This window comes from Lithobates pipiens, unplaced genomic scaffold (assembly GCF_037356315.1).
Source record: "Lithobates pipiens isolate NorthernLeopardFrog02 unplaced genomic scaffold, aLitPip1_a1.2 Scaffold_11, whole genome shotgun sequence".
In the NCBI taxonomy this organism is placed as follows: domain Eukaryota; kingdom Metazoa; phylum Chordata; class Amphibia; order Anura; family Ranidae; genus Lithobates; species Lithobates pipiens.
In genome coordinates, this window is record NW_027507696.1 from 19068643 (window position 1) to 19083402 (window position 14760).

General features: G+C 43.1%; 1 protein-coding gene across 1 annotated transcript in view; it reads left to right on the plus strand.

Annotated features, from left to right (window-relative positions):
• Positions 1 to 14760, plus strand: part of LOC143960607 (twisted gastrulation protein homolog 1-A-like) — a 43591-nt gene that overhangs the window by 16121 nt on the left and 12710 nt on the right. Inside the window, exons 2-4 of the mRNA XM_077469374.1 lie at positions 1629 to 1748; positions 3438 to 3537; positions 7983 to 8192. Of these exons, the coding sequence (XP_077325500.1) occupies positions 1629 to 1748; positions 3438 to 3537; positions 7983 to 8192 (430 nt within the window). The remainder of the gene's footprint in view (positions 1 to 1628; positions 1749 to 3437; positions 3538 to 7982; positions 8193 to 14760) is intronic.

Sequence of the window (14760 nt, forward strand, 5' to 3'; positions counted from 1 at the left end):
ATTTGCCTTTAGTAAATAACCCCCTATGTTATGCAGCCAAATGTTACCCTGATTAACTCACAGAGACATTGCTATGAAGAGTCCTAATTTGTGCAGCATAAGCTTGTTCTTTTCCATCATTAGCCTGTTTTTGATTATTTTGTGGTGTATGAATATTTTTGCCATCTTAACCTGTTTTGCATTATTGATTCTAACTTTGCACTTCTTGAGTAAACTGAAAGAAACAGTTATTCCCTGTCTAATCTCCCTGTCTGGCAGATTACCTATTCCTTCCATAGGCTGTGGAAGCAGTAGAAGGCAGCATGGGAATATGTTTGTGTCTCACATCATGTTCAGAAATTTCTCTCACTTTTTTTTTTTTTTAATTCCAAGTGAATTTCCATCCATGGAATATGAACATTAACCGTATACTTCCTCTGGTGGTGAGTAGTACTGACATAAGATCAATAATTCTTTCTTTGCAACTCAGGAACATGAAAGGTCAACATAAAATGTATTCATAACTTGATAAGTTAATTAGGAGGGAATGGAAAACTGTTTCCAATGACGAGCAAGGAGGAAACTAACATTTTCCATAGAAAACCACGAGCCTAATTTTTGAGATGTCGCTGGCCCTGCAATATAAACGAACACACCACAGAAAAGGTCAATCTCTCCTTTGTATACAGAGTAAATACAGCTGAGAATATATCTTTCAGCATATATTGTGTTTAGACATGTGTTTTTGCCTCCTCTTTGTCCTTTTTAAATTCCAGGTATAGCAATTTCACATATTTACATTGGTCCAGCTTGGGCCATTGTGGGCCATTGTAAGTATGTACAGTATGTGCTATACCTGTGGGATCCCCATGGAAGCTGGAGACTACTGTAGTAGGCACAGGGTACCGTGATTGCTATGAGCTTCTGGGTCCTGTGCCAAGCAGCTGCACTTCTGCTTACTGAACACAGGAGGTCACCTGCTCAGTGTGGATTCCACTCGGAACACTTTCCATTTTTTTCAATGCATGCAAAGTGTTCTCTTTCCAGAAGAGGTGGAGATCAGAACATCACCACCCCACCTCTACCTCATCCATTCGAAGAATTTGTATTCATTGAGTAAATGCAAAACATTCTCTGAAGCTAGCAACTCCTGTGTTCACCATTCAGCAGGACAGCCACTCGCACTGGGAACCGAAAGTTAGTAGAGATCAGTGACTTCCAGCTTCCACTGGGATCCCACAAGTATGGTGCATGTATACTTACATTGGTCCAAGCTGCACCAATATAACTACGTAAACATTTCTATACCTGGAATTCTTTAAGCGTGTAGGACGGTGCAGTCTATTTTCTCCACTACAGTTGGCACTCATCCACAGCAGCAATGTAGGTAGAGGAGGAAATCGAGAGGAACCTCGTTCCTCTATGGTTTCCTTGGCCACGGAGAGGCAGCATCCAACTGGAGAAGGCAGAGTCTATTTAAGACCCTGGCTCCGGGGGTTTGACATGCATCTTGTGTGTGGCTAGAGGAGGGACAGGTTACCTGTCTGGCAGGGAAAGTGCAAGTCTGCACTAGCTACACTAGCCATAAGTACTGGACATTCTTTACCCAAATGTTACAAATATAACCATATGGTTCTTTATGACTGCAGGTGAGAAAATGGTATCCAGTAAAGATCCTGATTGTTGCAGTATGCTACTCTCTGATTGCATCTGTAACTGGTTGCAACAAAGCCCTCTGTGCAAGTGATGTCAGCAAGTGCCTCTTGCAGGTAAGTGAGGATTTTGAATTTGCAGCTATGGATGTAAAGACTTGAGTAGAAAGAACTTGTGAAAACAGACCTGGGCTAGCTGATACAAGCTGGTGTGTGAATATTCATAGGCCTACTGTATATGTTGTGCACCTAATATTGTTACTGAGATATAGTGAGGCCTATAGAAAAGCTTATTTTAGGGGTATTTATTTATTTATTTATTTTACTCCTAATTAGATAAAGAAAAAATACCATGTTACCAATGGCAGCCAATCACATATCATCTTATTAATTACAAACCACTATTAACTCATGCTATGAACAATATAAAACGGAATAGATCATTTTATGAACTGTTTTAAGGAACTAAGGCACGTTCAGTGTTGCCGACCTACCAGACTGAAATTTACTGACACAAGATCCAAAATTTACTGGCACAGCCAAATTTTTACTGGCATTTCCAAAAGTTACAAAAGTTACAAAATTACAGTTTTAAGTGCAAACTTCTGTATTTAGGCTACAAACAAATACAATATGCAATTAGCAATGTGATTATGCTAGATATTAAGGCAAAAAACATATTTCTTATTTTATTTTCAATATAGTAAGTAAGTAGCTCAAGGACAGGACTCAAGAAATTCTCACAGTGACACTGACAGCAGTGTGCAGCAGCACAGATGATGGTGACACCTCGCCGTCACGACACATCCTGTCCTGAGTCACAGTGACAGTTTCTCTCCATGCCAGGTTGCCCCTACAGTCCAAACAGCACTGACAGTGCCGCTCCGGGCGTGTCTTGCTTCCACTCTGAAGACCCGCATACTAGTCTCTGGCCACTCCGCTTGGCTCCCTTTCACCATGACATCACACAACACATTTTCAGACACCACCTCCGCCAGACCTCTACCCTCCGCTGCCACCTGAACACACTGTAGCAGGCACTCGGATGGCCTTGGCCGGCTGCAGACTAGAACTGTGCATGTGCAGACCTAAGCCAATCGTCGCAGCCATATTTGTTACTGGCAACTTTTTCCTGTCTCTGGCATTTACTGGCAGGAGAAATGTGCCTGTTTTTTTACTGAGGATTGGCAACACTGACCATGTTGTCTTCTCTTTGGCTCTTTTTAGTAGTCTTTTTAAAGTCCATATATTTTACAGTCTAGCCAGGTAGTTATTCATTAGATCGTAAGCTCATAAGGGCTGGATGTGTAAACTATGTGACTTTTGTATGATCTCCTTACCCAATCATAGAAGGAAATAGGCGTGCAGTCTTATAGTTGAAAGTGCAGACACTCTACACTCAAACTAGCAATCCTATCACTGGCAAAAGCTTACCAGCAACAGGATCACTAAAGAGAACACTCACTTGCTTATACAGCATTACTCACTCACTTGCCAAATCACTGCAGAATCTTCCTTGCTGGGGAGCAACGTTGAGTCATGCCTTGCTGGTTAAACCAGTGAGGGAGTGACACCATAGAAGCATATTTCTTTGCTATTGCAAAATATTGTTTCAGTTAACAGGATTGCTAGTGTAGTATGCCCTTATTCAATTTGCAAAGAACCATAAGGAGCAGTGTGCAAGGGCCACTGAAAATGTGCATGCTGCCTTGAAAAATGAATTTGTATATATCATCCCCTTGGTACATACTGTTTTCTCTAGACAGACTTTCCAGTTATTATTCCCCATATGGATTCTCCCCGCAGGAGCTCTGTCAGTGCAGCATGAAAGGAGATGACTGTCCTTGCTGCCAGGACTGCATGATGTGTCTGGGCAGTCTTTGGGAACAGTGCTGCGGTTGTGTGGGTAAGTAAACCTCGATGATATCAATGTGGATTTTATGTTTTAAAGGACGATATGCAAAGACTACCAATGGCATAGGCATTTAAAACGAATAGAAGCTAATGTCTGTTGTCTGTGCATACACCCATATTTTAATCTATCCATGTGAGATGGTTAATCTTGAGAGAAGAGTAGGAGGTTGCTGAGGCTGTTTCCTGCATATTCACTGCTTGCTACTATAAAACTTTTGGCAGGCTCTGTGTATACAGCAACTGTGTCTTTAGAACAAGGTTTCTCAACCAGGGTTCCATGAAACCGTAAGGTTCCTCCAAAGGTTGCTAGAGATTCCCTGAGCAATGAGCAGTTTCTGCCTCTCAGATTGCCCACACACGGAGTAAAGTCCGTTCATTTTGAACGTGGCTCCAGGTAGACGGGACTCACGCAGGAAGTCAATGTCGCCGCCTCCGTCAGCGAGATTGACACCTCGCTGGCCCCGTCACTTGGTATGGACTTAAAGGGGAAGCCCTACGCTGAAAAAATGGTGTGGGGGTCCCCCCAAAGTCCATATCAGACCCTTATCCGAGCATGCAACCCGGCCGGTCAGGAAAGGGGGTGGGGACGAGCGAGCGACTCCCCTCCTGAGCCATACCAGGCCGCTTGCCCTCAACATGGGGGGGCCCCCACCCCAAAACACCTTGACGAGGACAAGGGCCTCTTCCCGTCAACCCTGGCCGTTGGTTGTCGGGGTCTGCGGGCGGGGGGCTTATCGGAATCCGGGAGCCCCCTTTAATAAAGGGGCCCCCAGATACCGGCCCCCCACCCTATGTGAATGAGTATGGGGTACCATGAACCCCTACCCATTCACCTGATGAAAAAAAGTGTAACACATGTTTTTAAAATAATTTATTGGACAGTTCCGGTGGTCTTCCGTCTTGGGGGGTCTTCTCACCAGACTCCTATCTTCTGCTCTTTTGCTATCTCTTTTACTAGCGGAGGAGCCCGGCTTTCTTCTACGTCGTCGCCGCCTCTGCCGCCCGGGGTCTTCTTCCGACTTCGGGGTCTTGTCCCCCTCTTCGGTTCTTCTGCCGGGCCTCCGCTTTCTTCCTCCAGCTCTTTTACTAGTGTTGGCCCGGTCTTCTGTCGCCGCCGCCGCCGCCTTCTCTTCTTCTTCCTTGAGATGTTGACTCGACGCTCTCTCTGGCCGCAATGACAGGGAAGCGTTGTGCGGCGACTTATATAGGGACAAGGGGTGGGGTCACCAGGTGATGTCACATGGTGACCCCACCCCCTTATGATGTCACAGTCCCAGAGGATGCTGGGACTATGACATCATAAAATTACATTTTTGGTAAGATACTCCCGTTAGGAAATCATGTCTAAAGGGATGCAGACCCTGCAGTTTTTCCTTATTAGAGCCTTGACTCTGCAGCGGCTGGTTAACCACTCAAATTAGACTCACTCAGGGCAGAGGCACAGACGAACACACAGGGATTTCTCCAGAATAATAAAAGTTTCGGAATCTGCCACAAAGTTTGTTAAAATCTTTGCAATGTACATAGATCACCCAGAGGGGGATCTACGCTTTACAGAATATGTAAAAAAGTTGATTTACGCTTTACAGAATATGTAAACCCAACATTTCATATTCCTGATATATGACTGCTGTACCATGTACTTGTATGAAAAAGTAACTTGTTTTCTTTGATTGCTTCCATTGTGTGAAATCCCTGGTGTTCCTGTCAGTCCCTCTGATTTCCTATTAAAAACTGACCACACTAAGCAGGAGACCACACAGCAGTCAGTTCTCTAGTGCTGGGAACTCAGCCTGTTCTGCTCCAATGATCAGTCTTGTTCAGACATTCTATCTCTGGTTGCTTTCTTTTTTACCTTTCACTACGCAAAATAGAAAATAAGGATTTTGTGCCTGTCAAGAATTGCAAATAATAAGACGGGCTCCATTTCTTGTGAATGATGGTATTATAAGAAGGTGACATGTTATCACAGGAAGAGGTCCCTTGAAAACTTTTTTCTTGTATCACAGGAAGAGGTCCCTTGAAAACTTTTTTCTTGGATGTCTTATTTAAAAGCCAACCCTGTCAAGAAATGATTCTGGCTTCCCATGTCCCGCGAGGTCTCCAGTGATGAAGTAGCTTCCTAAATCACCTGGCTGCCCGGACCATTTAAAAATGACTGGGTTCATACAAGGCCAAATGATACCATCTAGGTTTCTCCATTATGTAGAATAAATAAATCAGAGGTAAATTCTCTGCCAAAAAATGTGACCTTTGTTATGCCACTGCAAGAATGTGCTGGGAGCCCAATACCGCAGGGAAATCTCACAAATGGAAGGATTATACAGTAAATTATAAGAAACCAACAAGTGGAAAAACCTCTTTAACTACTTCAGCCCTGGAATATTTGGCTGCTGAATGACAGGGCCATTCTTTGTGATTCGGCACTGCGTCGCTTTAAATGACAATTCGTGCGATGCTGTATCCAAACAAACTTGACGTTCTTTTTTTCCCACAAATAGAGCTTTCTTTTGGTGGTATTTGGTCGCCTCTGTGATTTTCATTTTTTGTGCTATAAACAAAAAATGCAACGATTTTGAAAAAAACACAATATTTTGTACTTTTTGCTATAATTAATATCCCCATTTTTCTTTAAAAAAGGTAATTTTTTCTCAGTTTAGGCTGATATGTATTATTCTACATAGTTTTGGTAAAAAAATAACAATAAGCATATATTGATTGGTTTGCGCAAAAGTTATAGCGTCTACAAAATAGGGGATAGATTTATAGCATTTTTTTTTTTTTTACTAGTAATGGCAGCGATCTGCAATTTCTATCATGACTGCGACATTATGGCGGACACATCAGACAATTTTGACACATTTTTGGGACCACTGGCATTTATCAGTGCTATAAAAATGCATTGATTACTGTAAAAGTTTCACTGGCAGTGAAGGGGTTAACAGGGGCGATCAAGGGGTTAACTGTGTTCCCTGGGAGGTGATTCTAACTGATGGGGGAGGGGACTGACTAGAGGAAGTGACGGATCATGGTTCCTAGCTAATAGGAACACACGATCTGTCACTCCTCTCAGAAAAGAACAGGGATTTGTGTGTTTACACACACACTTCCGTGTTCTGTCCCTTGTGCTCGCGATCGGTCGTGTTCGGCGGTCATCGTGGTCATAGGCAGCGAACATCGGCAACCACGCTGTGCAGCGTGCGCACGCCTGCTATCCCGATCCTGCAGGCCGACATATAGCTATGACGGTTCGCAGGATCGTACCAATAAAATTACGGCGGCTGGTCTGCAAGCAGTTAAGCTCACTCAAACCTAAATTATTTAAAGTTGGCTTTTCACTCGTCAAAGGCGTAAAAGTTAGATTTCTGTAGCAAAGTTTATAAGCTTGATGGGTCTTTGGATTTACTTTTCTCTAACACAGCATGTACTAGACATGTGCAATTCATTTAGTTCCAAATTCATTTTATGACTAAATTCAACAAATTTGTTCACTTGTGAATATTTTAATGAATTTTTCAGAAATTCGAAAAGCCAAAAATGTGAAAATTTGAATATTCGAAAATCAGAAATTTGAAGATTCGGAAATTCGAATATCCGGAAATCGAAAATTCGTAAATTTGAAGGTCTGAAAATACAAAAATAAGAAACGAAAATCCGAAAATTTGAAAACCTGAAAATTCAAAAATTTTAAATAATAGCTAACTAACTAATAATAACTAACTATTAAATTATAGATATTGGAATTTCTTTTCAAATGTGGCTGTTAGTGATCCGAAAGAATGAATGCTGCATCTATACGAATGGAACATAACAAATCAATAATAAATAATAATAATATTTATAATAAAAAAAGTTTTATTATTGTTATTTATTATTATTAATTTGTTACGTTCCATCCGTTTAGATGTGGCGTTCGTTATTACAGAAAATTCGTAACTTCGGATAAATTGGTATTCGCTACTTTCACTAACAGACAAATTTGAAAAGGAATTCCAATACCTATAATTTAATAGTTAGTTATTATAAGTTAGCTAGTTGGTTATTTCAAATTTTCTGATTTAAATTTTTTTGAATTTTCAGATTTCTTTTCTTATGTCTGAATTTTTGCATTTTCGAATTTATGAATTTTCGAATTTACAAATTTATTTGAAATAACGAAATTTCGATCTTGACGAATGACCCGAAAAATGAAAAAAAACGAAAACAAACACATTTTTGGGCAGTGCACATGTCTAGCAAATATGTCTAAAAAATATCTTGATATGCTTCAATGAGTATAAGAAGTAGAGAGGCTTTACTTTATACAAATACATTCCAGAAGGTCATGTATTTAGCACTGCACCCCTACACCCAGACTTCAGGTGTTGGTACGGCCGTAGTACAAAAGATTATTTGCTGGTCCTGAGTTTTTTTTCTTTGCATCTTTTTGTTTCTAAGGTTTATGCAACGAGCATAAAGTAAGTCGCAAACTTGCAGCTCGAAGAAGTTCGCTAGAGGAGCTACCTTTCCCCTTGCCTTCTCTGTTCAAGTCAATATGTGAGCTGCAGGGGGAAGCAGCTGTAGATTGGACTATTCACACCCTGCCAGTGTCCAAAGAATTCAGCCAGAAGTCTCATATGGATCATATTCTTCTCAGCACTCATTCAGGTACAGTAAAAAAAAAAAAAATTTAAATGAGCAATTCTAATAAGGGAACTTATTTATTATAAAGACTCCTCATTCCAGCTTAGCCTACACGGTCACCATGCTAGCAATACAGCGGGTAACAACATTACAATGTAAGGATGCATCTAATCATACTAGTGCAATAAATGTTTTTTTTTATTTTTTTTTATAAAAAGAAAAAAACTAATAAATAAAGGCTATTTCACGTAGGGAAAGCATTAAATATTTTTATGAATATTTCAAATGTACCTCTTACAACCAGCAGATTACGCAGACACTATTCTAGGATTTCTTTCATTTGATTAGCTACTTTGCAGTGAATAGCCTCCGTTGTAATACCTTACATAGTCTACATATCTTCAATAAAAAATGGTCTGACTGGAACTTACCATAAAACACCATTGTTCGTAAAATAAATTCTATATGTTCAACTTTTATGCAGCAAAAACTCGATATAACTATCTCTTATGCCCTGTACACACGGTCAAATTTTCCGACGGAAAATGTGCACTCAGATCATGTTGTCGGAAAATCCGATGGTGTGTGGGCTCTATCTGACTTTTTCCATCAGAGTTTCCGACACACTAAGTTTTAAAGCAGGATCTAAAATTTTCCGATAACAGAATCCGATTGTTTAAATTCCAATCATGTGTAGACAATTCCGACGGACAAAGTGCCACGCATGCTCAGAATAAATTACGAGACGAAAGCTATTGGCTACTGGCCCGTTTATAGTCCCGTCGTATGTATTCTACATCACCTTGTTCAGAATGATCGGATTTTCTGACAACTTTGTGTGATCGTGTGTATGCAAGACAAGTTTGGGCCAAAATCCGTCTGAAAAAATATGACAGATTTTGTCGTCGGAATGACTGACCGTGTGTACGGGGCATTATACTTTTCATTGTTCCATACTCTTTCTAAAGCCTCATACACACGGTCGGACTTGTACAAACTTTTCCGTGGACTTTTGTACAAAGGGCGTGGTCCACAAGTTTGTATTGCATACACACGGTCGGACTTTTTGACAACAAACACGAACGTGGTGACGTCACAACGTACGGACGCCACTTCAAAAGAGGACGTTCAATGACTCCAGCGCCACCTTTGGTCAACTTCTGTATTGTAGTCTGATCGTTTGCATAGGTTCTGAGCATGCGTGTTTGTACCTTGTACAAAAGTCCGATGCTTTTGCGTACACACGGTAGGACTTTGCTCCATCGGACTTTTGTTGCCAGAAAGTTTGTCCGTTCGCACAGCCAACAAAAGTCCGATGAAAACAGAAAAAGTTTGTCCGATGGAGCGTACACACAGTCGGATGTTGCTCCAAAACAGCTAATTTGCATGTTTGTTGTCAAAAAGTCCGACCGTGTGTACGGGCCTTTAAGCCTCATACACACGATAGGACTTTGTACAAACTTTCCCTTGGATTTTTGTACAAAGGGCGTCGGCCCTGAACTTGTATTGCATACACACAGCAGGAATTTTTCAGCCAACTTTCACCAAATCATGTAGTTTTTCTGCTCTTTACCGCCACCTTTGGTCAACTTCTGTATTGTTGTCTGATCTTTTGCATTGGTTCTGAGCATGCCAGTTTGCACTTTGTACAAAAGTCCTATGGTTTTCTGTACACACGATCAGACTTTGCTCCATCGGACTTTTGTTGCCAGAAATTTTGTCCGTTCGCACAGCCAACAAAAGTCTGATGAAAACCAAAAAAGTTTGTCCGATGGAGCGTACACACGGTCGGATGTGGCTCCAAAACAGCTAATTTGCATGTTTGTTGTCAAAAAGTCTGATCGTGTGTATGGACCTTAAAGCCCCATACACACGGTCGGACTTGTACAAACTTTTCCGTGGACTTTTGTACAAAGTGTGTTGTCCACAAGTTTGTATTGCATACACACGGTCGGACTTTTTGACAACAAAAGGCCCGTACACACGGTCGGACTTTTTGACAACAAACATGCAAATTAGCTGTTTTGGAGCAACATCCGACTGTGTGTACGCTCCATCGGACAAACTTTTTCTGTTTTCATCGGACTTTTGTTGGCTCTGCGAACGGACAAACTTTTTGACAACAGAAGTCCGATGGAGCAAAGTCCTACCGTGTGTATGCAAAAGCATCGGACTTTTGTACAAGGTACAAACACGCATGCTCAGAACCATTGCAAACGATCAGACTACAATACAGAAGTTGACCAAAGGTGGCGCTGGAGTCATTGAACGTCCTCTTTTGAAGCGGCGTCAGTACGTTGTGACGTCACCACGTTCGTGTTTGTTGTCAAAAAGTCCGACCGTGTGTATGCAATACAAACTTGTGGACAACACACTTTGTACAAAAGTCCACGGAAAAGTTTGTACAAGTCCGACCGTGTGTATGGGGCTAAACACGAACGTAATGACGTCACAACGTACTGACGCCGCTTCAAAAGAGGACGTTCAATGACTCCAGCGCCACCTTTGGTCAACTTCTGTATTGTAGTCTGATCGTTTGCAATGGTTCTGAGCATGCGTGTTTGTACCTTGTACAAAAGTCCGATGCTTTTGCATACACACGGTCGGACTTTGCTCCATCGGACTTCTGTTGTCAAAAAGTTTGTCCGTTCGCAGAGCCAACAAAAGTCCGATGAAAACAGAAAAAGTTTGTCCGATGGAGCGTACACACAGTCGGATGTTGCTCCAAAACAGCTAATTTGCATGTTTGTTGTCAAAAAGTCCGACCGTGTGTACGGGCCTTAAGAGTGCCTCACTCTGGATGAAGTTGCACAGGGTGCACTTTTGGACAGCAGCATTGTCAGTCTGGGGGGGAGGGAAGTGTTAAGGCCCATACACACGATCAGACTTTTTGACAACAAACATGCAAATTAGCTGTTTTGGAGCAACATCCGACCGTGTGTACGCTCCATCGGACAAACTTTTTTGGTTTTCATCGGACTTTTGTTGGCTGTGCGAAGGGACAAACTTTCTGGCAACAAAAGTCTGATGGAGCAAAGTCTGATCGTGTGTACAGAAAACCACAGGACTTTTGTACAAAGTACAAACAGGCATGCTCAGAACCAATGCAAAAGATCAGACAACAATACAGAAGTTGACCAAAGGTGGCGGTAAAGAGCAGAAAAACCACATGATTTGGTGAAAGTTGGCTGAAAAAGTCCTGCCGTGTGTATGCAATACAAGTTCAGGGCCGACGCCCTTTGTACAAAAATCCAAGGGAAAGTTTGTACAAAGTCCCATCGTGTGTATGAGGCTATAAAGCCTCATACACACGATAGGACTTTGTACAAACTTTCCCTTGGATTTTTGTACAAAGGGCGTCGGCCCCAAACTTGTATTGCATACACACGGCAGGACTTTTTCAGCCAACTTTCACCAAATCATGTGGTTTTTCTGCTCTTTACCGCCACCTTTGGTCAACTTCTGTATTGTTGTCTGATCTTTTGCATTGGTTCTGAGCATGCCTGTTTGTACTTTGTACAAAAGTCCTATGGTTTTCCGTACACACGATCAGACTTTGCTCCATCGGACTTTTGTTGCCAGAAAGTTTGTCCGTTCGCACAGCCAACAAAAGTCTGATGAAAACCAAAAAAGTTTGTCCGATGGAGCGTACACACGGTCAGATGTTGCTCCAAAACAGCTAATTTGCATGTTTGTTGTCAAAAAGTCTGATCGTGTGTATGGGCCTTAAGCCTCATACACGAGATCGGACTTTTTCAGCCAACTTTCACCAAATCACGTGGTTTTTCTGCTCTTTACCGCCACCTTTGGTCAACTTCTAGCCCGATCGCGTGTACAGAAAACCATAGGACTTTTGTACAAAGTACAAACACGCATGCTCAGAACCAATGCAAAAGATCAGACAACAATACAGAAGTTGACCAAAGGTGGCAGTACAGAGCAGAAAAAGCACATGATATGGTGAAAGTTGGCTGAAAAAGTCCTGCCGTGTGTATGCAATACAAGTTCTCGGCCGACGCCCTTTGTACAAAAATCCACAGGAAAGTTTGTACAAAGTCCGATCGTGTGTATGAGGCTTAAGATACACCAACAAATTGAAGCTAAACTCCAGCTTAAGCCTCATACACACGATTGGACTTTGTACAAACTTTCCGTGGATTTTTGTACAAAGGGCGTCGGCCGTGAACTTGTATTGCATACACATGGCAGGACTTTTTCAGCCAACTTTCACCAAATCACGTGGTTTTTCTGCTCTTTTCCGCCACCCTTTGGTCAACTTCTGTATTGTTGTCTGATCTTTTGCATTGGTTCTGAGCATGCGTGTTTGTACTTTGTACAAAAGTCCTATGATTTTCTGTACACACGATCAGACTTTTCTCCATCGGACGTTTGTTGCTGGAAAGTTTGTCCGTTCGCACAGCCAACAAAATTCAGATGAAAACCCAAAAAGTTTGTCCGATGTTGCCTTAAAACGAATTTGCATGTTTGTTGTCAAAAAGTCAGATCGTGTGTATGGGCCTTTAGGGCCGGTTCACACAGCGAGGCGAGGCGAGGCGACACGGCTCGCCTCGCCTCGCTCCCGCAAGTCGCCCCCATTCAGTACTATGGAACCGTTCTGAGAGGAGCGACTCGAGTCGCTCCGACTCAGAAAAAAGGTTCCTGTACTACTTCGGGGCGACTTCGGGGGCGACTTGCATTGACTTCTATACAGAAGTCCTCTGCAAGTCGCCGCTGAGCTCCCCGCAGGTCGCGGCGAGGTAAGTCGGAGACGCCTCGCCGCGCCTCGCTGTGTGAACCGGCCCTTAGGGGTACTAGAAGATTTAGATACACCAACAAATTGAAGCTAAACTCCAGCTAACACTTTATGAGCAGTTGCAGATGTTTTTTCCCTTTGGGATAAAGGTTTTGTATAAATAAAATCTGAAAGTTGTAAGGATCTATCGGTGGTTAATGTTTTATCTCATCCCTCTAACTGCCACATCTCCAGGATTGCTTGTTCTGTTAAAAAAAAACTAAAAAAACAGACTTACTGGGCAGATCACCAGGTGAAAGTAAAGGAAAGAAGTTCTAAAAAAGAAAACAAATGCAGCCACCACATCTTAGAATTGGTAAGCTGCAATATAAGAAAGGTTTTCTTTTGGGTTTAACCACTTGCTTACTGGGCACTTAAACCCCCCTCAGTCCCAGACCAATTTTCAGCTTTCAGCGCTGATGCACTTTGAATGACAATTGCGCGGGCATACAACACTGTACCCAAATGAAATTTTTATCATTTTTTTCCCACAAATAGAGCTTTCTTTTGGTGGTATTTAGTTACAGCTCGGAGTTTTATTTTTTGCTAAACAAACAAAAAAAGATGCAAAAAAAAAAAAAAATCATGTTTTAATAGTTTGTTATAAAATTTTGCAAACGGGTCATTTTTCTCCTTCATTGAAGTGCGCTGATTAGGCGGCACTGATGGCTGCATTGGTGGGCACTGATGGGCTGCATTGGTAGGCACTGATGGGCTGCATTGGTGGGCACTGATGGGCTGCACTGATGGGCACTGATAGGCATAGTTAAGGCGGCACTAATAGGCACAGATAAGGCGGCACCGATGGGCACAGATAAGGCGGCACTGATGGGCAAAGATGGGCACAGATAAGATGGCATGGATGGGTGGCACGGATAAGTGGCACGGATGGGTGGCACGGATGGGCACTGATAGGTACCACTGATAGATGGGACTGATGGGCACTGATAGGTGGCACTGATAGGTGGCTCTGATAGGTGGCACTGCTGGGCACTGATGGGCGGCACTGCTGGGCACTGATGGGCGGCACTGCTGGGCACTGATGGGCGGCACTGGGTCGCAGCACCTTTGAGGCAGATTGTGGGCACTGTGGGTGGCACTGTTGGTGGCACTGCTGGATGGCACTGTGGGTGGCATTGTGGGTGGCACTGTAGGTGGCACTGTGGGCACTATGGGCACTGATGGGGGGCACTGATGGGGGGCACTTACTTTTATTCAGGATGGCACTGGCAGGGGGCAGGTGGTCAGCTGTATTGCTGGCCGTGATCGGGACTGATGTCCCGATCACGGCCGCCGGTGATCGGCTTTTTTTTTCTCTCCTCGCGCTGTCAGCGCGAGGAGGAATAATAGCCGATTACCGGCTCCGTTCTATCACATGATCAGCTGTCATTGGCTGACAGCTGATCACGTGATAAGGGGTCGGGATCGACCCCTTGCACGGATCGGTGATCAGGCGAGTCTCACGGACTCGCCGATCACAGAGCGCGCCGCGCGCGCCCCTCAGGGGGCGCGCAGGCCGCTCGTATCCGGGACGACGTCAATAGACGTAGTCCCGGAAATGTAGGTCCGCGCTGATGCCGTCATTTGGCAATAGCGCGGATCTGTAGTGGTTAATACCACTTTAAGCTTTTAAAGCGGAGGTCCAGCTGAATTATTATTTTTTAAGTCAGCAGCTACAAACACTGTAGCTGCTGACTTTTAATAAGCACACTTACCTGTCCAGAGTGCTCGTGATGTTGGCCACCTGAGGCCGATCCATCCATTGGATTGGGTCCCGGTGCCGCCATTCGAACTAAGGGA